Source organism: Oncorhynchus tshawytscha, linkage group LG02 (assembly GCF_018296145.1).
Source record: "Oncorhynchus tshawytscha isolate Ot180627B linkage group LG02, Otsh_v2.0, whole genome shotgun sequence".
Taxonomy (NCBI): domain Eukaryota; kingdom Metazoa; phylum Chordata; class Actinopteri; order Salmoniformes; family Salmonidae; genus Oncorhynchus; species Oncorhynchus tshawytscha.
Window position 1 is genome coordinate 11479748 of NC_056430.1, and position 25203 is coordinate 11504950.

Genomic DNA, 25203 nt, shown 5'->3' on the forward strand with positions numbered 1-25203 from the left:
TCTGTGTGTGTGTGTGTGTGTGTGTGTGTGTGTGTGTGTGTGTGCTCTGTGTGTGTGTGTGTGTGTGTGTGTGTGCTCTGTGTGTGTGTGTGTGTGTGTGTGTGTGCTCTCTGTGTGTGTGTGTGTGTGTGCTCTGTGTGTGTGTGTGTGTGTGTGTGCTCTGTGTGTGTGTGTGTGTGTGTGCTCTGTGTGTGTGTGTGTGTGTGTGCTCTGTGTGTGTGTGTGTGTGTGTGCTCTGTGTGTGTGTGTGTGTGCTCTGTGTGTGTGTGTGTGTGTGTGTGTGTGCTCTGTGTGTGTGTGTGTGTGTGTGTGTGCTCTGTGTGTGTGTGTGTGCTCTGTGTGTGTGTGTGTGCTCTGTGTGTGTGTGTGCTCTGTGTGTGTGTGTGTGCTCTGTGTGTGTGTGTGTGCTCTGTGTGTGTGTGTGTGTGTGTGTGTGTGTGTGTGTGTGTGCTCTGTGTGTGTGTGTGTGCTCTGTGTGTGTGTGTGTGTGCTCTGTGTGTGTGTGTGTGTCTCTGTGTGTGTGTGTGTGTGTGTGTGTGTGTGTGTGCTGTGTGTGTGTGTGTGCTCTGTGTGTGTGTGTGTGTGTGCTCTGTGTGTGTGTGTTAGTTATACATACTGTACATGTCAGTACATACACATAATATAATGTAACTATGGTTTGGATAACCTTATTTACTATTCTGTATTGATTTTATCTTAATGTGTTTCACTCTGTCTCTGCGCACTGCAGAGACCACCGGAAGAAGAATTATCACAGAATTATCACACTGAATTGGTGGTGGTGAATTATCACAGGTGGTGATGGTGGTGGTGGTAGTGGACGTGGTGGTGGAGAATGGTGGGGGTGGTGGTGGTGGAGGTGGAGAATGGTGGGGGTGGTGGTGGTGGAGGTGGAGAATGGTGGGTGATGGTGTTGGAGGTGGTGGAGGTGGAGAATGGTGGGTGGTAATGGTGGTGGTGGATGTGGAGAATGGTGGTGGTGGTGGAGGTGGAGAATGGTGGGTGATGGTGGTTTGGAGGAGAGAGAAGGGAAGGATCAAAGAAAGGCTTGGTAGAGAAAGAAGGGAACAGGGTATGTGGTGGAGGGGAGGCGGGAAGGAGGAACAACAGGAAGCATAGGAGGGATACAAGAAAGATGCAGGCATGACAGATAGATGGACCAGACGAAGAGAGGGAGCAGGGAAGAGGGAAATAAAGAGAGAATAAAGGAGAGTGGTTCAGATAGAACACAGGTTGAAGGAGGAGTCTAGAGACTAATAGAGAGGGATATGAGGGAAAACGTGATAAGAAAGCTCTCTTATCATGTTCTATTGATACCATATAATCTCTCTGGTGTGTGTGATACATCAGAGCATCCCATTCTAATAGCCTATGGGTCTATACAGCATGCACTATGGCCTTGATTCTGTCCATGTTGCTAGTCAGGTACAAGCATTTCACTACACCTGCAATAACATCTGCTAAATATGTTTGATATTATGTTTGATTTAAATAATAAAAAATAAAAAATGATACAGTGTTGTTACCCAGGCAGTTTGATAGTGTTGTTCCCCAGGCAGTTTGATACAGTGTTGTTCCCCAGGCAGTTTGATAGTGTTGTTCTCCTGGCAGTTTGATAGTGTTGTTCCCCAGGCAGTTTGATACAGTGTTGTTCCCCAGGCAGTTTGATACAGTGTTGTTCCAGGCCAGGCAGTTTGATACAGTGTTGTTCCCCAGGCAGGCAGTGTTGTTTGAGTTTAGTGTTGTTCCCCAGGCAGTTTGATACAGTGTTGTTCCCCAGGCAGTTTGATACAGTGTTGTTCTCCAGGCAGTTTGATAGTGTTGTTCCCCAGGCAGTTTGATACAGTGTTGTTCCCCAGGCAGTTTGATACAGTGTTGTTCCCCAGGCAGTTTGATACAGTGTTGTTCTCCAGGCAGTTTGATACAGTGTTGTTCCCCAGGCAGTTTGATACAGTGTTGTTCCCCAGGCAGCTTGATACAGTGTTGTTCTCCAGGCAGTTTGATACAGTGTTGTTCCCCAGGCAGTTTGATGCAAGGTCACTCAAAGGGCTGGGATTTTTAATTAAAGCCCATTCAGTCACACATTAGGATCAGCAGATTGTATTACTGCCAGTGGGCACAGAGCATCACGTGATGTAATCCACTATCGATTCCTCCCTCTGGATGAACTCTCTCTGAGTCGTACTCTGTCTGTCTCTCTGTCTCTCTCCTCACCCTTCTCGTTGTCCTGCTTTCTCAATTTTCTTTCTATCTATGTGTCTCTTACACCAGTGTCAGATCTGGTCTCGTGCTCAGAGCCATAGAGACGACAGATATTTGATATAAAAGTTTAACGGTATCTGCACTTCAACACTAGGGCCTAATCTGCCATGTCATAGCTCAGTGGAACCCAGTGTGTGTGTGTGTGTGTGTGTGTGTGTGTGTGTGTGTGTGTGTGTGTGTGTGTGTGTGTGTGTGTGTGTGTGTGTGTGTGTGTGTGTGTGTGTGTGTGTGTGTGTGTTTAACTATCCTTGTGGGGACCACAAGAATGCTAAACAAACAAACATTTGACCAACTGGGGACATTTTGTTAGTCCCCACGAGGTCCAATGCTATTTCTAGGGGCTTTAGGGTTAAGGTTAGAATTAGTGTTATGGTTAGGAGCTAGGGTTAGTTTTAGGGGTAGGAACTAAGGTTTGGTTTAGTGTAGGTTTTTGGGTTAAGGTTAGGTTTAATAGGGTTTCTATTTATGCTGGTATCAAACCTTGGGTTGCATGGGCCTATTGCAACTTACTGCCCTGTTTCTAGATTGTACATCTGACCGGTCTGGAGGGGGTGGGAGACCATGAAAGGCCGAGAGCTGGGAGGCGTCACCCATAACAGTTCAACAACAGGGGGTTTGAACGTAAACGTAAGTTTGAACATAAAAAAAAATATTTTTATCAAAATGCATTTTTGGGCAGAAATGCCTTCTGGGACATGAGAACTTTCATGTGCCTTAATAACAAACGTGTATGTCATCTGTAAACCCAAATAAAATAGTTCAATTACGAGCCATGGTTAAGCCACAGAAAAAGATGATAATGAGTGGGCTGGACAATGGCTTAGATAATGAGTGGGCTGGACATCAGGAGAGAGGTATTCGGATTGGTCTGCCATATAGAGGGCTTCTGTCTATTTGAGCTCGTCGGTCTGTGTTGGTAATCCTGTCGAATCCTGGCTTTTAAAAAAATGTATTGTGTAGTGGAGCTGCGTAAGTGTTGCTCTCCACTTTCTGGAGGATCAATTTTGAAATCAGTGGAATTAGAGTATGATAGCTAAAGATATGGAGAAAACACCTGTCTTTTGATTACATCTTCAAACTAAGGGCAACCGTGGTATGGCATTTCTGACAGGGAGACAAGTCCATCATCCATGATGCTGTACACAGGTAATTAATACTAGCGTTAGCAAGCTACATTGGTAAACAAATCCAGAAGTAAACAAATCATCGGCCAGAGCGTCAAGTGTGCGCTCCGAGAGCGGAACGAGATGGGTGGGGCTAAAGCTTAAGAGGGTGTGAACGATGCTGAATGGGCGGGGCTAAAGCTTAAGAGGGTGTGAACGATGCTGAATGGGTGTAGACAAAGATCTCTTCACTAGATACCAAAACATTCAAAGGTGATTTTCTCAAAAGTGAGTTTACAAGTTGATCAACTTTCAAAGCAGAATTACTTTCCCATTGTTCCTCAAATGCAGGGTATGATATTTTGAAGCTCTGAGTCTCTACTTTTATCCAACCTAAGTAACACCATTTCACATGTTTTCACAGTTCTGCTACATAAGACCGAATCCAGGTGGTGAGTCACATATAGAATCACGTCGTCACCAAAAGTGTTAAATAATCCACATTTTATTTTGTATTTGAGATTCTTCAAAAAGATTTTTCACCCTTTGCCTTGATGACAGCTTTGCACACTCTTGGCAGTCACCTGGGATGCATTCAATTAACAGGTGTGCCTTGTTCAAAGTTCATTTGTGGAATTTCTTTCCTTCTTAATGCGTTTGAGACAATCAGTTGTGTTGTGACAAGGTAGGAGTGGTATACAGAAGATAGCCCTATTTGGTAAAATACCAAGTCCATATTATGGCAAGAACAGCTCAAATAAGCAAAGAGAAATGACAGTCCATCATTACTTTAAGACATGAAGGTCAGTCAATAAGGAACATTTAAAGAACTTTTAATTTTTTTCAAGTGCTGTTGCAAAAACCATCAAGCGCTACGAAGAAACTGGCTCTCATGAGAGCCACCACAGGAAAGGAAGACACAGAGTTACCTCTGCTGCAGAGGATAAGTTCATTAGAGTTAAAGGACACCAATAAGAAGAAGAGACTTGCCTGGGCCAAGAAACATGAGCAATGGACATTACACTGTTGGAAATCTGTCCTTTGGTCTGATGAGTCCTAATTTGATATTTTGGGTTCCAACCCCCGTGTCTTTGTGAGACACAGAGTAGGTGAATGGATGATCTCAGCATGTGTGGTTCCCACTGTGAAGCATGGAGGAGGAGGTGTGATGTAGTGGGAGTGCTTTGCTGGTGACACTGTCAGTGATTTATTTACAATTCAAGGCACACTTAACCAGCACGGCTACCACAGTATTCTGCAGGGATATTCCATCCAATCTGGTTTGCACTTAGTGGGACTATTGTTTGTTTTTCAACAGGACAATGACCCAAAACACCTTCAGGGTGTCTAAGGACTATTTGACCAAGAAGGAGAGTGATGGATTGTTGCATGAGGTGACCTGGCTTCCAAAATCAGCATATGTGGGAACTCCTTCAAGAGTGTTGGAAAAGCATTCCAGGTGAAGCTGGTTGAGAGAATCCCAAGAGTGTGCAAAGGGAAGGGGAATTCTCTTCGATTATAATCACAGCCGTATATATTCCCCCCCAAGCAGACACATCGATGGCTCGGCACAAACTTTATTTGACTCTTTGCAAACTGGAATCCATTTATCCGGAGGCTGCATTCATTGTAGCTGGGGATTTTAACAAGGCTAATCTGAAAACAAGACTCCGTAAATTTTATCAGCATATCGATTGCACAACCAGGCCTGGAAAAACCTTGGATCACTGCTATTCTAACTTCCGCGACGCATATAAGGCCCTGCCCCGCCCTCCTTTCGGAAAAGCTGACCACGACTCCATTTTGTTGATCCCTGCCTACAGACAGAAACTAAAACAAGAAGCTCCCGCGCTGAGGTCTGTTCAACGCTGGTCCGACCAATCTGATTCCACGCTTCAAGACTGCTTCGGTCACGTGGACTGGGATATGTTCCGTATTGCATCAGACAACAACATTGACGAATATGCTGATTCGGTGAGCGAGTTCATTAGAAAGTGCATTGACATGTCGTTCCCATAGCAACGATTAAAACATTCCCAAACCAGAAACCGTGGATTGATGGCAGCATTCGCGTGAAACTGAAAGCCCGAACCACTGCTTTTAATCAGGGCAAGGTGACCGGAAACATGACCGAATACTAACAGTGTAACTATTCCCTCCGCAAGGCAATCAAACAAGCTAAGCGTCAGTATAGAGACAAAGTTGAATCTCAATTCAACAGCTCAGACACAAGAGGTATGTGGCAGGGTCTACAGTCAATCACGGATTACAAAAAGAAAACCAGCCCAGTCACGGACCAGGATGTCTTGCTCCCAGGCAGACTAAATAACTTTTTTTGCCCGCTTTGAGGACAATACAGTGCCACTGACACGGCCCGCAACTAAAACATGCGGACTCTTCTTCACTGCAGCCGACGTGAGGAAAACATTTAAAAGTGTCAACCCTCGCAAGGCTGCAGGCCCAGACGGCATCCCCAGCCGCGCCCTCAGAGCATGCGCAGACCAGCTGGCTGGTGTGTTTACGGACATATTCAATCAATCCCTATCCCAGTCTGTTGTTCCCACATGTTTCAAGAGGGCCACCATTGTTCCTGTTCCCAAGAAAGCTAAGGTAACTGAGCTAAACGACTACCGCCCCGTAGCACTCACTTCCGTCATCATGAAGTGCTTTGAGAGACTAGTCAAGGACCATATCACCTCCACCCTACCTGACACCCAAGACCCACTCCAATTTGCTTACCGACCAAATAGGTCCACAGACGATGCAATCTCAACCACACTGCACACTGCCCTAACCCATCTGGACAAGAGGAATACCTATGTGAGAATGCTGTTCATCGACTACAGCTCGGCATTTAACACCATAGTGCCCTCCAAGCTCGTCATCAAGCTCGAGACCCTGGGTCTCGACCCCGCCCTGTGCAACTGGGTACTGGACTTCCTGACGGGCCGCCCCCAGGTGGTGAGGGTAGGCAACAAAATTTCCACCCCGCTGATCCTCAACACTGGGGCCCCACAAGGGTGCGTTCTGAGCCCTCTCTCTCTCCCTCCCCTCTCCTCTCCCTCCTCCTCTCTCTTGATTACCAACAACGACGAGACGGCCTACAGGGAGGAGGTGAGGGCCCTCGGAGTGTGGTGTCAGGAAAATAACCTCACACTCAACGTCAACAAAACTAAGGAGATGATTGTGGACTTCAGGAAACAGCAGAGGGAACACCCCCCTATCCACATTGATGGAACAGTAGTGGAGAGGGTAGTAAGTTTTAAGTTCCTCGGCGTACACATCACAGACAAACTGAATTGGTCCACCCACACAGACAGCATCGTGAAGAAGGCGCAGCAGCGCCTCTTCAACCTCAGGAGGCTGAAGAAATTTGGCTTGTCACCAAAAGCACTCACAAACTTCTACAGATGCACAATCAAGAGCATCCTGTCGGGCTGTATCAGCGCCTGGTACGGCAACTGCTCCGCCCACAACCGTAAGGCTCTCCAGAGGGTAGTGAGGTCTGCACAACGCATCACCGGGGGCAAACTACCTGCCCTCCAGGACACCTACACCACCCGATGTCACAGGAAGGCCATAAAGATCATCAAGGACAACAACCACCCGAGCCACTGCCTGTTCACCCCGCTATCATCCAGAAGGCGAGGTCAGTACAGGTGCATCAAAGCTGGGACCGAGAGCCTGAAAAACAGCTTCTATCTCAAGGCCATCAGACTGTTAAACAGCCACCACTAACATTGAGTGGCTGCTGCCAACACACTGACTCAACTCCAGCCACTTTAATAATGGGAATTGATGGGAAATGATGTAAAATATATCACTAGCCACTTTAAACAATGCTACCTAATATAATGTTTACATACCCTACATTATTCATCTCATATGTATATGTATATACTGTACTCTATATCATCTACTGCATCTTTATGTAATACATGTATCACTAGCCACTTTAACTATGCCACTTTGTTTACATACTCATCTCATATGTATATACTGTACTCGATACCATCTACTGTATCTTGCCTATGCTGCTCTGTACCATCACTCATTCATATATCTTTATGTACATATTCTTTATCCCCTTACACTTGTGTCTATAAGGTAGTAGTTTTGGAATTGTTAGCTAGATTACTTGTTGGTTATTACTGCATTGTCGGAACTAGAAGCACAAGCATTTCACTACACTCGCATTAACATCTACTAACCATGTGTATGTGACAAATAAAATGTGATTTGATTTGATTTGATTTGAAGCCGTCATCAAGGAAAAGCGTGGCTACTTTGAAGAATCTAAAATCTAAAATATATCTTGATTTGTTTAACTCTTATTTGGTTGCTACATGATTCCATGTGTCTTATTTCCTAGGTATGATGTCTTCACTATTATTCTACGATGTAGAAAATAGTAAAAATAAATAAATACCCTTGAATGAGTAGGTGTGTCCAAACTTTTGACTGGTACTGTATATTTGTGAGAGTACCGAGATGTCTGTCTAAACTTCTGGCACACAGCTCAGCCACCCATGCATACCTCACAAGACATGCCACCAGAGGTCTCTTCACAGTCCCTAAGTCCAGAACAGACTGTGGGAGACGAATGTAACTCTATTCCACATCAAGTAACTCATGCAAGCACTAAAATGATATTTACGATAAATGATAAAAATACACCTTATGGAACAACTATACACACACATGATAACATACACACACATGATAACAGACACACTATACACACACATGATAACAGACACACACATGATAACATACACACACATGATAACATACACACTATACACACACATGATAACATACACACTATACACACACATGATAACATACACACTATACACACACATGATAACATACACACTATACACACACATGATAACATACACACTATACACACACATGATAACATACACACTATACACACACATGATAACAGACACACTATACACACACATGATAACATACACACTACACACACACATGATAACAGACACACTATACACACACGTACGCATGGATTTTGTGTTGTGGATATGTGGTAGTGGAGTAGGGGCCTGAGGGCACACACTTAGTGTGTTGTAGATATGTGGTAGTGGACTAGGCGCCACACTTAGAGTGTTGTGAATTCCGTTATGAAGAGTAATGCTAATAGTGATCCATAATAAATAAAAACACAGATGCAGCACGTGTCAAACTCATTCCATGGAGGACCTAGTATCTGAAGGTTGTTGCTCCTTCCTCGTACTTGATGGATTAATTAAGGTCACTAATTAGTGAGGAACTACCCTCACCTGGTTGCCTAGGTCTCAATCCTAAAACCAGCAGACTCTAGGTTGTTGAAATGAAATGAGTTCGACCCCCCTGGTCTACAGTATAGTGATGGTAATACCAGAAGTTACTAGTTGGTCTACTTACTCTGCAGTTACCCAGCTCCTCTACAGACAGAATGATAGTGCCACATTTCTTCCCAGCTATACCGCTGTAGAAAACAGAGACAGAAGAGAGAGGATAACACATGGTTAAGTTTAGCCAGGGACGGGTGAAGCATCTGTACAACAGAGATGCCGAGTTCCAGTCCTCCAGGACCAGAGTGTCAGGATGTGTTGACGCTCACTTGATCATGAAATGTCACCGGTTGGCAAGCTAGGGAACACACCTGGTTTTCAGATCACAACGAGACACATTGTTCTGATTGAGTGTGACAGAAACGGCATGCAACTCTTTGTCACTGTCCATGGTTCTAAAACCATCCAGAGCACAGGATTGACAGATTCTCTCCATGGTTCTGAAACCATCCAGAGCACAGTGTTGACAGATGCTGTCCATGGTTGTGAAACCATCCAGAGCACAGGGTTGACAGATGCTGTCCATGGTTCTGAAATCATCCAGAGCACAGGGTTGGCAGATGCTGTCCATGGTTCTGAAACCACCCAGAGCACAGGGTTGACAGATGCTGTCCATGGTTCTGAAATCATCCAGAGCACAGGGTTGACAGATGCTGTCCATGGTTCTGAAATCATCCAGAGCACAGGGTTGACAGATGCTGTCCATGGTTCTGAAACCATCCAGAGCACAGGGTTGACAGATGCTGTCCATGGTTCTGAAACCATCCAAAGCACAGGGTTGACAGATGCTGTCCATGGTGCATGATGCTGAATATACATCTCTCTCATCTACTTATCCTCCCCTCTTTCTCTCTTCCTCCACCTCTCCACCTCTCTCTTTCCCTCTTCTACCATCTCTCTCTCTCTCTCTCTCTCTCTCTCTCTCTCTCTCTCTCTCTCTCTCTCTCTCTCTCTCTCTCTCTCTCTCTCTCTCTCTCTCTCTCTCTCTCTGTCTCTCTCTGTCTCTCTCTGGCTCTCTGTTTATATGTCTCTCTCTCTCTCTCTCTCTCTCTCTCTCTTTCTCGCTCTCTCTGTCTCTCTCTCTCTCTCTGGCTCTCTGGCTGTCTCTCTCTCTCTCTCTCTCTCTCTCTCTTTCTCTCTCTCTCTCTGTCTCTGTCTCTGTCTCTGTGTGTGTGTGTGTGTCTGTGTGTGTGTGTGTGTGTGTGTGTGTGTGTGTGTGTGTGTGTGTGTGTGTGTGTGTGGTGTGTGTGTGTTTGTGTGTGTGGTGTTGTCTACTCTTTGTTTGACCAGGGGGTGTAATGACACTGGAGTGGACGTCTGTTAATTGGTTCACTTGTCAGTGGACAGCTCTCAGTGTGTCTTGAGAGAAGGGGGCTTATTAATGTGATGGATGAGCACAGATGGAGCCGGCAGGGTGGAGCCGGCAGGGTGGAGCCGGCAGGGTGGAGCCGGCAGGGTGGAGCCGGCAGGGTGGTGTGAACATGCGTCTTGCCCTTTTCCCCAACATTCTTTGTTTTTCTCCCTTTCTCTCAACTTATACCCCAGCAATCGCCATCCTCTTCCTCCTCTCTCTTTCTCCCACCCCCCTTCCCTTCCTCCCGTCCTTCCTCTACCTGCCTCCCACTCTCCTCCCTCCCTCTGGACCCTAAGGATTAGACTGACTGAGTAACAGCCTTGAATCATTTAAGAGCTAGTTTCAGCGACCAGATGAGATGGTGGAGCAGAAATTCCAGTAAGAGGCTGGAATGGTGCTGGAGGTCAGAGGTCCACTAGGATCTCCTCACTGCTACGCTGTCAGGCCACTCAATAAGAAGAACAAATCAGGGAATGGATTTATTTATGCATTTAGTGCAAATCCCAAAGAGGTATTCAGCTAACCTTGCCTCACCTTGGGTGTCTCCACCTCTCGCTTTCTCTATTCCGCCATCTAGCCATCTCTCTCTCTCTATTTCTCTCTCTCTCTCTCTCTCTCTCTCTCTCTCTTTCTCTCTCTCTCTCTCTCTCTCTCTCTCTCTCTCTCTCTCTTTCTCTCTCTCTCTCTCTCTCTCTCTCTCTATTTCTCTCTCTCTCACTCACTCACTCACTCACTCTCACTCACTCACTCACTCACTCACTCACTCACTCACTCACTCTCACTCACTCACTAATGTGTGTTCACCCATCAATAATAAAACATCTTGTTGCGGTTCACATCGATGGCATCTTCAGGATCTTAATCAATTGTTCATTGTTTACAGATTTAGAATAAGAGCGTTAAGGCTGAGGGTTGAGGTCTGATTGAAGAGGAATGTGGGATTCCATCCATTACCTCTTTGATCTTTTATTTAGAGTGGATTCTCCATTGGCCACTAGTCTAAGAGCATCTAGGTTGAGAGAACAGAGTACACTATGTCATTATGGATCTTTGGTAGAGAGATATCTCAGATTCACAGATAGTTCCCAAACACAACCTCCTCAAACTCCTCACCTCCCACCTTCCTCAAACTCCTCCTCTCCCACCCTTCTCAAACTCCACCTCTCCCACCCTCCTCAAACTTCTCCTCTCCCACTCTCCTCAAACTCCTCCTCTCCCACCCTTCTCAAACTTCTCCTCTCCCACCCTCCTCAAACTCCTCCTCTCCCACCCTTCTCAAACTCCTCCTCTCCCACCCTTCTCAAACTCCTCCTCTCCCACCCTTCTCAAACTTCTCCTCTCCCACCCTCCTCAAACTTCTCCTCTCCCACTCTCCTCAAACTCCTCCTCTCCCACCCTCCTCAAACTTCTCCTCTCCCACCCTCCTCAAACTCCTCCTCTCCCACCCTCCTCAAACTCCTCCTCTCCCACCCTCCTCAAACTCCTCCTCTCCCACCCTCCTCAAACTTCCCCTCACCCACCCTCCTCAAACTCCTCCTCTCCCACCCTCCTCAAACTCCTCCTCACCCACCCTCCTCAAACTCCTCCTCTCCCACCCTCCTCAAACTCCTCCTCTCCCACAGTCCTTTTAATGTTCCTCTCCCACCCTCCTCAAACTCCTCCTCTCACATGGTCCTTTTAATGTTCCTCTCCCACCCTCCTCAAAATCCTCCTCTCCCACCCTCCTCAAACTCCTCCTCTCCCACCCTCCTCAAACTCCTCCTCTCCCACAGTCCTTTTAATGTTCAAACTCCTCCTCTCCCACCCTCCTCAAACTCCCTCTCCCACTCCCCTCCTCAAACTCCTCCTCTCCCACAGTCCTTTTAATGTTCCTCTCCCAGCCTCCCCAAACTCCTCCTCTCCCACAGTCCTTTTAATGTTCCTCTCCCACCCTCCTCAAACTCCTCCTCTCCCACCCTCCTCAAATGTTCCTCTCCCACCCTCCTCAAACTCCTCCTCTCCCACAGTCCTTTTAATGTTCCTCTCCCACCCTTCTCAAACTCCTCCTCTCCCACCCTCCTCAAAACCCTCCTCAAACCCTCCTCTCCCACAGTCCTTTTAATGTTCCTCTCCCACCCTCCTCAAACTCCTCCCCAGTCCTCCCCACCCTCCTCAAACTCCTCCTCCTCTTCCACAGTCCTTTTAATGTCCTCTCCCACCCTCCTCAAACTCCTCCTCTCCCACCCTCCTCAAACTCCTCCTCTCCCACAGTCCTTTTAATGTTCCTCTCCCACCCTCCTCAAACTCCTCCTCTCCCACAGTCCTTTTAATGCTCCTCTCCCACACTCCTCAAACACCTCCTCTCCCGCAGTCCTTTTAATGTTCCTCTCCCACTATCGGATGGTTGCATCACCTACAGTTCCAGAGAAAGTTCAGAGGAAACATTCAAAGGCCACTGAAACTTTCCTTCCTTCCTTCCTTCCTTCCTTCCTTCCTTCCTTCCTTCCTTCCTTCCTTCCTTCCTTCCTTCCTTCCTTCCTTCCTTCCTTCCTTCCTTCCTTCCTTCCTTCCTTCCTTCCTTCCTTCTCTTTTATCCTTTTTATCTCTCCCTCTCCCTCTGTCTCTTTTATCCTTTTATCTCTCTAAACAGGCTGAACAGGGTGACAGGCCAGGTCATGAGGGTCTGAACAGGGTGACAGGCTGGGTAATGAGGGTCTGAACAGGGTGACAGGCTGGGTAAACAGGCTGAACAGGGTGACAGGCCAGGTCATGAGGGTCTGAACAGGGTGACAGGCTGGGCTAATGAGGGTCTGAACAGGGTGACAGGCTGGGTCATGAGGGTCTGAACACGGTGACAGGCTGGGTCATGAGGGTCTGAACAGGGTGACAGGCTGGGTCATGAGGGTCTGAACACGGTGACAGGCTGGGTCATGAGGGTCTGAACAGGGTGACAGGCTGGGTCATGAGGGTCTGAACAGGGTTACAGGCTGGGTCATGAGGGTCTGACAGTGTGACAGGCTGGGTCCTGAGGGTCTGAACTGGGAGACAGGCTGGGTCATGAGGGTCTGAACTATTTAGGTGCTGAGGGACAGTACATTGTATGATTACTGAGCTGCTGAGGGACAGTACATTGTATGGTTATTGAGCTGCTGAGGGACAGTACATCGTATGGTTATTGAGCTGCTGAGGGACAGTACATTGTATGGTTATTGAGCTGCTGAGGGACAGTACATTGTATGGTTATTGAGCTGCTGAGGGACAGTACATTGGTCCTTTGTCATCCTGGAAAAAGACATTGTATGGTTATTGAGCTGGTGTATTGAAACAGTACATTGTATGGTTATTGAGCCTGAGGGACTCTAGAACAGCCTCAGAAAACAGTCTGCTGCTTTTGTTCTAACACCCTTTGTCATTATGACCCTACCAGAGTCGCTTTTGAAACCTGAAACCTTGGCATGTGAAAGTGTGTGTGTGTGTGTGTGTGTGTGTGTGTGTGTGTGTGTGTGTGTGTGTGTGTGTGTGTGTGTGTGTGTGTGTGTGTGTGTGTGTGTGTGTGTGTGTGTGTGTGTTGAAGTCGGAAGTTTACATACACTTAGGTTGTTTTTCAACCACTCCACAAATTTCTTGTTAACAAACTATAGTTGGACAAGTCGGTTAGGACATCTACTTTGTGCATGACACAAGTAATTTTTCCAACAATTGTTTACAGACAGATTATTTCACTGTATCACAATTCCAGTGGATCAGAAGTTTACATACACTAAGTTGACTGTGCCTTTAAACAGCTTGGAAAATTCCAGAAAATGATGTCATGGCTTTAGAAGCTTCTGATAGGCTAATTGACATAATTTGAGTCAATTGGAGGTGTACCTGTGGATGTATTTCAAGGCCTACCTTCAAACTCAGTGCCTCTTTGCTTGACATCATGGGAAAATCAAAAGGAATCAGCCAAGACCTTTTGTAGACCTCCACAAGTCTGGTTCATCCTTGGGAGCAATTTCCAAATGCCTGAAGGTACCACATTCATCTGTACAAACAATAGTACGCAAGTATAAACACCATGGGACCACGCAGTCGTCATACCGCTCAGGAAGGAGACGCGTTCTGTCTCCTAGAGATGAACGACCTTGTGAAGATGCTGGAGGAAACAGGTGCAAAATTATCTATATCCACAGAAAAAAAGAGTCCTATATCGACATAATCTGCAAGGCCGCTCAACAAGGAAGAAGCCACTGCTCCAAAACCGCCATTAAAAAGCCAGACTACGGTTTGCAACTGCACATGGGGACAAAGATCGTACTTTTTGGAGAAATGTCCTCTGGTCTGATGAAACAAAAATAGAACTGTTTGGCCATAATGACTGTCGTGTTTGGAGGAAAAAGGGGGAGGCTTACAAGCCGAAGAACACCATCCCAACCGTGAAGTAAGGGGGTGGCAGCATCATCTTGTGGGGGTGCTTTGCTGCAGGAGGGACTGGTGCACTTCACAAAATAGATGGCTTCATGAGGAAGGAAAATTATGTGGATATATTGAAGCACCATCTCAAGACATCAGTCAGAAAGATAAAGCTTGGTCGCAAATTGGTCTTCCAAATGGACAATGACCCCAAGCATAATTCCAAAGTTGTGTCAAAATGGCTTAAGGACAACAAAGTCAATGTATTGGAGTGACCATCACCAAGCCATGACCTCAATCCTATAGAAAATATGTAGGCAGAACTGAAAAAGCATGTGCGAGCAAGAAGGCCTACAAACCTGATTCAGTTACACCAGCTCTGTCAGGAAGAATGGGCCAAAACTCACCCAACTTATTGTGGAAAGCTTGTGGAAGGCTACCCGAAACGTTTGACCCAAGTAAAACAATTTAAAGGCAATGCTACCAAATACTAATTGAGTTTATGTAAACTTCTGACCCACAGGGAATGTGATGAACGAAATAAAAGCTGAAATAAATAATTCTCTCTACTATTATTCTGACATTTCACATTCTTAAAATAAAATGAGATCCTAACTGACCTAAGACAGGGGATTTTTACTTGGATTAAATGTCAGGAATTGTGAAAAACTGAGTTTAAATGTTTTTGGCTAAGGTGTATGTGAATTTCCAATGTCAACTGTCGGTGTATATGTGTGTGTAGGTTTGTGTGTGTGTGTATATGTGTGTGTGTGTATCTGTGTATCTGTGTGTGTGTGTGTTTCTGTCTGTGTTTCTCTCAAGGAGGTTGTGGGTAGAAGGCTGTTTTTCCATGATGTTGAGAACCTGAGGTGTTTCATCAAACCAAGCGAAACCCACAGTCCACCCAAAAACCCAAATCAATAAAAAGAGCTCTTTAAATCCTTCAAGATAAGATGTGGAAGGAAGCGGCTCTCCCCACTGAGGCAAAGCCAGGACCCCTGAAGAGGAGTGTTCCCACCACACCGCATTAAAAAAAGTCAGAACAGAGAAAGCGGCACGGCCATGTCATTTCCTCTGCATGTGTAATACACCTAGACACTTCCTGCAGTAGAATGAACAAAGTGCCCTCTTGTGGCCTAATGGGTGGAATGTTGTTAATATTTTTTTATAATTTCAGAATTAATAAACATATTTTTGTTTAACGCCGACAATCCAGTGTTTCTATGTTAAACGGTTTTGTTCAGTCTTCTGTGATGTACATAAAGTGTAATATTGGGATGGAAACTGAAAATGTTTAACACATTTAAACTCTATATCTGACATGGTACAGCTGTCTTCTTTTTTTAAGACCATGTGTGTGAGGTGTATACTTTTGTTTCAAAGAGGATTTGTTTAAGACAACCAAAAAAAACACTCTGTGTTAACCTGCAGGGAAAGGTAAGCACACAGCCTCAAAGCTCTGGGAACAGATAGGGAAAGGTAAGCACACAGCCTCAAAGATCTGGGAACAGACAGGGAAAGGGAAGCACACAGCCTCAAAGCTCTGGGAACAGACAGGGAAAGGGAAGCACACAGCCTCAAAGATCTGGGAACAGACAGGGAAAGGGAAGCACACAGCCTCAAAGCTCTGGGAACAGACAGGGAAAGGTAAGCACACAGCCTCAAAGCTCTGGGAACAGACAGGGAAAGGGAAGCACACAGCCTCAAAGCTCTGGGAACAGACAGGGAAAGGTAAGCACACAGCCTCAAAGATCTGGGAACAGACAGGGAAAGGGAAGCACACAGCCTCAAAGCTCTGGGAACAGACAGGGAAAGGGAAGCACACAGCCTCAAAGCTCTGGGAACAGACAGGGAAAGGGAAGCACACAGCCTCAAAGCTCTGGGAACAGACAGGGAAAGGGAAGCACACAGCCTCAAAGCTCTGGGAACAGACAGGGAAAGGGAAGCCACCCTCAAAGCTCCACAGACAGGGAAAGGGGCTCCACCCTCAAAGCTCTGGGAACTCCAGGGAAAGGGGCACCACCCAAAGCTCCACCCTGCCGGCTCCACCCTGCCGCACCACCCTGCCGGCTCCACCCTGCCGGCTCCACCCTGCCGGCTCCACCCTGCCGGCACCACCCTGCCGGCTCCACCCTGCCGGCTCCACCCTGCCGACTCCACCCTGCCGGCTCCACCCTGCCGGCTCCCTTCTGCCGACTCCACCCTGCCGACTCCACCCTGCCGGCTCCACCCTGCCGACTCCACCCTGCCGGCTCCACCCTGCCGACTCCACCCTGCCGGCTCCACCCTGCCGGCTCCACCTTGCCGACTCCACCCTGCCGGCTCCACCCTGCCGGCTCCACCCTGCCGGCTCCACCCTGCCGACTCCACCCTGCCGGCACCACCCTGCCGGCTCCACCCTGCCGACTCCACCCTGCCGGCTCCACCCTGCCGACTCCACCCTGCCGGCTCCACCCTGCCGGCTCCACCCTGCCGGCTCCACCCTGCCGACTCCACCCTGCCGGCTCCACCCTGCCGGCTCCACCCTGCCGGCACCACCCTGCCAGCTCCACCCTGCCGACTCCACCCTGCCGGCTCCACCCTGCCGACTCCACCCTGCCAGCTCCACCCTGCTGGCTCCACCCTGCCGGCTCCACCCTGCCGACTCCACCCTGCCGGTACCACCCTGCCGGCTCCACCCTGCCGACTCCACTCTGCTGACTCCACCCTGCCGACTCCATATGTGCTCATCCGCCACATTAATAAGCCCCCTTCTCTCATGACACACAGAGGGCTGTCCACTGACAAGTGAACCAATTAACAGACGTCCACTCCAGTGTCTTACACCCCCTGGTCAAACAGAGAGTAGACAACAGCACACACACACACACACCTGCATGTAAACCTAAATGCCATACATGATCTCATTGTATCTTATTGTGCATATTATATTTTGTTACACATCAATAATCTCATTGGACCAATATACAGTACCAGTCAAAAGTTTGGACACACCTACTCATTCAAGGGTTTTTCTTTATTTGTACTATTTTGTACATTGTAGACAAATAGTGAAGGCATCAAAGCTATGAAGTAGCACATATGGAATCATGTAGTAACCAAAAAAGTGTTAAACAAATCAAAATATATTTTATACTCTTCAAAAGAGCCACTTTTTGCCTTGATGACTGTCAGGTGTGTGCGTACTGGTAGCGAAGTCAGGTGTGTGCGTACTGGTAGCGAAGTCAGGTGTGTGCATACTGGTAGCGAAGTCAGGTGTGTGCGTACTGGTAGCGAAGTCAGGTGTGTGCGTACTGGTACTTCCGGCGCCGACAGAGATGGCCGCCTCGCTTCGCGTTCCTAGGAAACTATGCAGTTTTTTGTTTTTTTACGTGTTATTTCTTACACTAGTACCCCAGGTCATCTTAGGTTTCATTACATACAGCCGAGAAGAACTACTGAATATAAGATCAGCGTCAACTCACCATCAGTACGACCAAGAATATGTTTTTCGCGATGCGGATCCTGTGTTCTGCCTTACAACCAGTGTAACGGAGTGGATTACATGCAGCGACCCAAAAAAACGACTCAGAAAAAGAGGGAAACGAAGCGGTCTTCTGGTCAGACTCCGGAGACGGGCACATCGTGCACCACTCCCTAGCATTCTTCTTGCCAATGTCCAGTCTCTTGACAACAAGGTTGATGAAATCCGAGCAAGGGTAGCATTCCAGAGGGACATCAGAGACTGTAAAGTTCTTTGCTTCACGGAAACATGGCTAACTGGAGAGACGCAATCCGAAGCGGTGCAGCCAGCGGGTTTCTCCACGCATCGCGCCGACAGAAACAAACATCTTTCTGGTAAGAAGAGGGGCGGGGGCGTATGCCTTATGACTAACGTGACATGGTGTGATGAAAGAAACATACAGGAACTCAAATCCTTCTGTTCACCTGATTTAGAATTCCTCACAATCAAATGTAGACCGCATTATCTACCAAGAGAATTCTCTTCGATTATAATCACAGCCGTATATATCCCCCCAAGCAGACACATCGATGGCTCTGAACGAACTTTATTTAACTCTCTGCAAACTGGAAATGATTTATCCGGAGGCTGCATTCATTGTAGCTGGGGATTTTAACAAGGCTAATCTGAAAACAAGACTCCCTAAATTTTATCAGCATATCGATTGCGCAACCAGGGGTGGAAAGACCCTGGATCATTGTTACTCTAACTTCCGCGACGCATATAAGGCCCTGCCCCGCCCCCTTTCGGAAAAGCTGACCACGACTCCATTTTGTTGATCCCTGCCTACAGACAGAAACTAAAACAAGAAGCTCCCACGCTGAGGTCTGTCCAACGCTGGTCCGACCAAGCTGACTCCACACTCCAAGACTGCTTCCATCACGTGGACTGGGAGATGTTTCGTATTGCGTCAGACAACAACATTGACGAATACGCTGATTCGGTGTGCGAGTTCATTAGAACGTGCGTTGAAGATGTCGTTCCCATAGCAACGATTAAAACATTCCCTAACCAGAAACCGTGGATTGATGGCAGCATTCGTGTGGAACTGAACTGAAAGAACCACTGCTTTTAATCAGGGCAAGGTGTCTGGTAACATGACTGAATACAAACAGTGCAGCTATTCCCTCCGCAAGGCTATCAAACAAGCTAAGCGCCAGTACAGAGACAAAGTAGAATCTCAATTCAACGGCTCAGACACAAGAGGCATGTGGCAGGGTCTACAGTCAATCACGGACTACAGGAAGAAACCCAGCCCAGTCACGGACCAGGATGTCTTGCTCCCAGGCAGACTAAATAACTTTTTTGCCCGCTTTGAGGACAATACAGTGCCACTGATACGGCCTGAACGAAAACATGCGGTCTCTCCTTCACTGCAGCCGAAGTGAGTAAGACATTTAAACGTGTTAACCCTCGCAAGGCTGCAGGCCCAGACGGCATCCCCAGCCGCGCCCTCAGAGCATGCGCAGACCAGCTGGCCGGTGTGTTTACGGACATATTCAACCAATCCCTATACCAGTCTGCTGTTCCCACATGCTTCAAGAGGGCCACCATTGTTCCTGTTCCCAAGAAAGCTAAGGTAACTGAGCTAAACGACTACCGCCCGTAGCACTCACATCCGTCATCATGAAGTGCTTTGAGAAACTAGTCAAGGACCATATCACCTCCACCCTACCTGACACCCTTGACCCACTCCAATTTGCTTACCGCCCAAATAGGTCCACAGACGATGCAATCTCAACCACACTGCACACTGCCCTAACCCATCTGGACAAGAGGAATACCTATGTGAGAATGCTGTTCATCGACTACAGCTCGGCATTCAACACCATAGTACCCTCCAAGCTTGTCATCAAGCTCGAGACCCTGGGTCTCGACCCCGCCCTGTGCAACTGGGTACTGGACTTCCTGACGGGCCGCCCCCAGGTGGTGAGGGTAGGCAACAACATCTCCTCCCCGCTGATCCTCAACACTGGGGCCCCACAAGGGTGCGTTCTGAGCCCTCTCCTGTACTCCCTGTTCACCCACGACTGCGTGGCCACGCACGCCTCCAACTCAATCATCAAGTTTGCGGACGACACAACAGTGGTAGGCTTGATTACCAACAACGACGAGACGGCCTACAGGGAGGAGGTGAGGGCCCTCGGAGTGTGGTGTCAGGAAAATAACCTCACACTCAACGTCAACAAAACTAAGGAGATGATTGTGGACTTCAGGAAACAGCAGAGGGAACACCCCCCCCATCCACATCGATGGGACAGTAGTGGAGAGGGTAGCAAGTTTTAAGTTCCTCGACATACACATCACAGACAAACTGAATTGGTCCACTCACACAGACAGCATCGTGAGGAAGGCTGAAGAAATTCGGCTTGTCACCAAAAGCACTCACAAACTTCTACAGATGCACAATCGAGAGCATCCTGGCGGGCTGTATCACCGCCTGGTAAGGCAACTGCACCGCCCTCAACCGTAAGGCTCTCCAGAGGGTAGTGAGGTCTGCACAACGCATCACCGGGGGCAAACTACCTGCCCTCCAGGACACCTACACCACCCGATGCTACAGGAAGGCCATAAAGATCATCAAGGACATCAACCACCCGAGCCACTGCCTGTTCACCCCGCTGTCATCCAGAAGGCGAGGTCAGTACAGGTGCATCAAAGCTGGGACCGAGAGACTGAAAAACAGCTTCTATCTCAAGGCCATCAGACTGTTAAACAGCCACCACTAACATTGAGTGGCTACTGCCAACACACTGTCAATGACACTGACTCTACTCCAGCCACTTTAATAATGGGAATTGATGGGAAATGATGTAAATATATCACTAGCCACTTTAAACAATGCTACCTTATATAATGTTACTTACCCTACATTATTCATCTCATATGCATACGTAGATACTGTACTCTATATCATCGACTGCATCCTTATGTAATACATGTATCACTAGCCACTTTAACTATGCCACTTGGTTTACATACTCATCTCATATGTATATACTGTATTCGATATCATCTACTGTATCTTGCCTATGCTGCTCTGTACCATCACTCATTCATATATCCTTATGTACATATTCTTTATCCCCTTACACTGTGTATAAGACAGTAGTTTTTTTTGGAACTGTTAGTTAGATTACTTGTTCGTTATTACTGCATTGTCGGAACTAGAAGCACAAGCATTTCGCTACACTCGCATTAACATCTGCTCACCATGTGTATGTGACAAATAAAATTTGATTTGATTTGGTAGCGAAGTCAGGTGTGTGCGTACTGGTAGCGAAGTCAGGTGTGTGCGTACTGGTAGCGAAGTCAGGTGTGTGCGCACTGGTAGCGAAGTCAGGTGTGTGCGTACTGGTAGCGAAGTCAGGTGTGTGCGTACTGGTAGCGAAGTCAGGTGTGTGCGTACTGGTAGCGAAGTCAGGTGTGTGCTGGTAGCGAAGTCAGGTGTGTGCGTACTGGTAGCGAAGTCAGGTGTGTGCTGGTAGTGAAGTCAGGTGTGTGCGTACTGGTAGCGAAGTCAGGTGTGTGTGTACTGGTAGCGAAGTCAGGTGTGTGCGTACTGGTAGCGAAGTCAGGTGTGTGCGTACTGGTAGCGAAGTCAGGTGCGTACTGGTAACGAAGTCAGGTGTGTGTGTACTGGTAGCGAAGTCAGGTGTGTGTGTACTGGTAGCGAAGTCAGGTGTGTGCTGGTAGCGAAGTCAGGTGTGTGCGTACTGGTAGCGAAGTCAGGTGTGTGCGTACTGGTAGCGAAGTCAGGTGTGTGCGTACTGGTAGCGAAGTCAGGTGTGTGCGTACTGGTAGCGAAGTCAGGTGTGTGCGTACTGGTAGCGAAGTCAGGTGTGTGCTGGTAGCGAAGTCAGGTGTGTGCGTACTGGTAGCGAAGTCAGGTGTGTGCGTACTGGTAGCGAAGTCAGGTGTGTGCGTACTGGTAGCGAAGTCAGGTGTGTGCTGGTAGCGAAGTCAGGTGCGTACTGGTAGCGAAGTCAGGTGTGTGCGTACTGGTAGCGAAGTCAGGTGTGTACTGGTAGCGAAGTCAGGTGTGTGCGTACTGGTAGCGAAGTCAGGTGTGTGCGTACTGGTAGCGAAGACAGGTGCGTACTGGTAGCGAAGTCAGGTGCAGGAGAGACGAGATAAAACAAATGGATACATGGAGCGGCGATGGCTAGAAAGCCGGTGACGTCGACCACCGAATGGTCTTCATCATGGTCAATCTACGTGTAAAAGGTTTGATAACGTTGTTCCGTAACAATACAGGAGAGACCCGCTGAATGGTCTTCATCATGGTCAATCTACGTGTAAAAGGTTTGATAACGTTGTTCCGTAACAATACAGGAGAGTCCCGCTGAATGGTCTTCATCATGGTCAATCTACGTGTAAAAGGTTTGATAACGTTGTTCCGAAACAATACAGGAGAGACCCGCTCAATGCCGCCCGAACAAGAAGAGGAGCCGACTTCGGCGGAAGACAGCTTTGCACCGTCTTGGCATTCTCTCAATCAGCTTCATGTGGAATGCTTTTCCAACAGTCTGGAAGGAGTTCCCACATATGCTGAGCACCTGTTGGCTGCTTTTCCGTCACTTTGCGGTCCAACTCATCCCAAACCATCTCAATTGGGTTGAGGTCGGGTGATTGTGGAGGCCAGGTCATCTGATGCAGCACTCCATCACTCTCCTTCTTGGTCAAAGAACATTTACACAGCCTGTAGGTGTGTTTTGGGTCATTGTCCTGTTGAAAAACAAATGATACGCCCAAACCAGATGAGATGGTGTATCACTGCAGAATGCTGTGGTAGCCATGCTGGTTAAGTGTGCCTTGAATTCTAAATAAATCACTGACAGTGTCACCAGTAAAGCACCATCACACCTCCTCCTCCATGCTTCACGGTGGGAACCACACATGCAGAGATCATCCATTCACCTACTCTACATCTCACAAAGACGCGAAGGTTGGAACCTAAAATCAAACATTTGGACTCATCAGACTAAAGGACAGATTTCCACCAGTCTAATGTCTATTGCTCGTGTTTCTTGGTCCAGGCAAGTCTCTTCTTCTTATTGGTGTCCTTTAGTAGTGGTTTCTTTGCAGCAATTCGACCATGAAGACCTGATTCCCACAGTCTCCTCTGAACAGTTGATGTTGAGATGTATCTGTTACTTGAACTCCGTGAAGCATTTATTTGGGCTGCAATTTCTGAGGCTGGTAACTCTAATGAACTTATCCTCTGCAGCAGAGGTAACTGGTTCTTCCATTCCTGTAGCGGTCCTCATGAGAGACAGTTTCTTCATAGCGCTTGATGGGTTTTGCAACTGCATTTGAGGAAACTTTCAAAGTTCTTGACATTTTCTGCACTGACTGACCTTCATGTCTTAAAGTAATGATGGACTGTCATTTCTCTTTGCTTATTTGAGCTGTTCTTGCCATAATATGGACTTGGTCTTTTACCAAATAGGGTTATCTTCTGTATACCTCCCCGACCTTGTCACAACACAACTGGCTTGGCTCAAACACATTAAGAAGGAAAGAAATTCCACAAATTAACTTTGGCACACCTGTTAATTGAAATGCATCCCAGGTGACTGCCTCATGAAGCTGGTTGAGAGAATGCCAAGAGTGTGCAAAGCTGTCATCAAGGAAAAGGGTGGCTACTTATATTGGCTAATGTATTTTGATTTGTTTAACACTTTGATGTATGAGAAGGTATGTTCCAACTGTTGACTGGTACTTCGTATATTTATATATTTTTAGCATTTTGGATTACGTTTAGAAAGTAAGCCATAACATAGATTTTCAACCAAGGTACTAAAAAAAACATGTTATATTTCCATTCTAAGGTTAGCAGTCAAATTTTCTCACAGGCACTGAGCGAGCCTAATAAGTCCCCTAGCTATCTGAGGCTGAGGACCCTTGGTGCTGCTTATGACCAAATGTCAGAAGCTTTCTTCATCACATAAATTAAGTTAGACAGGCAGGCAGGCAGGCAAGCAGGCAGGCAGGCAGGCAGGCAAGCAGGCAGGCAGGCAGCCATCAGGCAGGCAGGCAGCCATCAGGCAGCAGGCAGGCAAGCAGGCAGGCAGGCAGGCAGGCAGCAGGCAGGCAGGCAAGCAGGCAGGCAGCAGGCAGGCAGGCATCAGGCAGCAGGCAGGCAGGCAAGCAGGCAGGCAGCAGGCAGGCAGGCAGCAGGGAGGCAGGCAGCAGGCAGGCCGCAGACAGGCAGCAGGGAGGCAGGCAGCAGGCAGGCAGCAGGCAGCAGGTAGGCAGACAGCAGGGAGACAGACAGCAGGGAGGCAGGCAGCAGGGAGGCAGGCAGGCAGCAGGCAGGGAGGCAACAGGATGAGGAACACCCTAAATCTCTCTACATCTCTGACAGTCTTTGAAGCTGTGGTAGGAAAGTCTTTATTCTACAAATCAAATGTGACCCAATTCAGGAAACTAGGCGTATGTCGCAAGTCATGACTTCCCAGGAGAGCCGTTTGAACGTTAAAAAAAATGCAGAGCAGAACATTTCCTGAACTAGGCACAGCTTCCAATCGGTGCAGCCTCCACTAGGCACAGCTTCCACTAGGTACAGCCTCCACTAGGCACAGCTTCCAATAGGTACAGCCTCCACTAGGTACAGCTTCCACTAGCTACAGCCTTCACTAGGTACAGCCTCCACTAGGTACAGCTTCCACTAGGTACAGCCTCCACAAGGTACAGCTTCCGCTACAGCTACTAGGGCCTCCACTAGGTACAGCCTCCACTAGGTACAGCCTCCACTAGATACACCCTCCACTAGGTACAGCCTCCACTAGGTACAGCTTCCACTAGATACAGCCTCCACTAGGTACAGCCTCCACTAGGTACAGCTTCCACTAGGTACAGCTTCCACTAGGTACAGCTTCCACTAGGTACAGCCTCCACCAGGTATACAGTCTCCACTAGATACAGCCTCCACTAGGTACGGCCTCCACACTAGGTACAGCCTCCACTAGGTACAGCCTCCACCAGGTACAGCCTCCACTAGATACAGCCTCCACTAGGTACAGCCTACAGCCTACCACTAGGTACAGCCTCCACTAGATACAGCCTCCACTAGTACAGCCTCCTCCACCACTAGTACAGCCTCCACCAAGTACAGCCTCCACTAGGTACAGCCTCCACTACAGCCTCCACCAGGTACAGCCTCCACTAGGTACAGCTTCCACTAGGTACAGCCTCCACTAGGTACAGCTTCCACTAGCTACAGCCTCCACTAGGTACAGC

General features: G+C 47.7%; 1 protein-coding gene across 1 annotated transcript in view; it reads right to left on the reverse strand.

The window, feature by feature from the left end:
• Positions 1-25203, reverse strand: part of LOC112240385 (copine-5-like) — a 291942-nt gene that overhangs the window by 100020 nt on the left and 166719 nt on the right. Inside the window, exon 8 of the mRNA XM_042330249.1 lies at positions 8799-8862. Within this exon, the coding sequence (XP_042186183.1) occupies positions 8799-8862 (64 nt within the window). The remainder of the gene's footprint in view (positions 1-8798; positions 8863-25203) is intronic.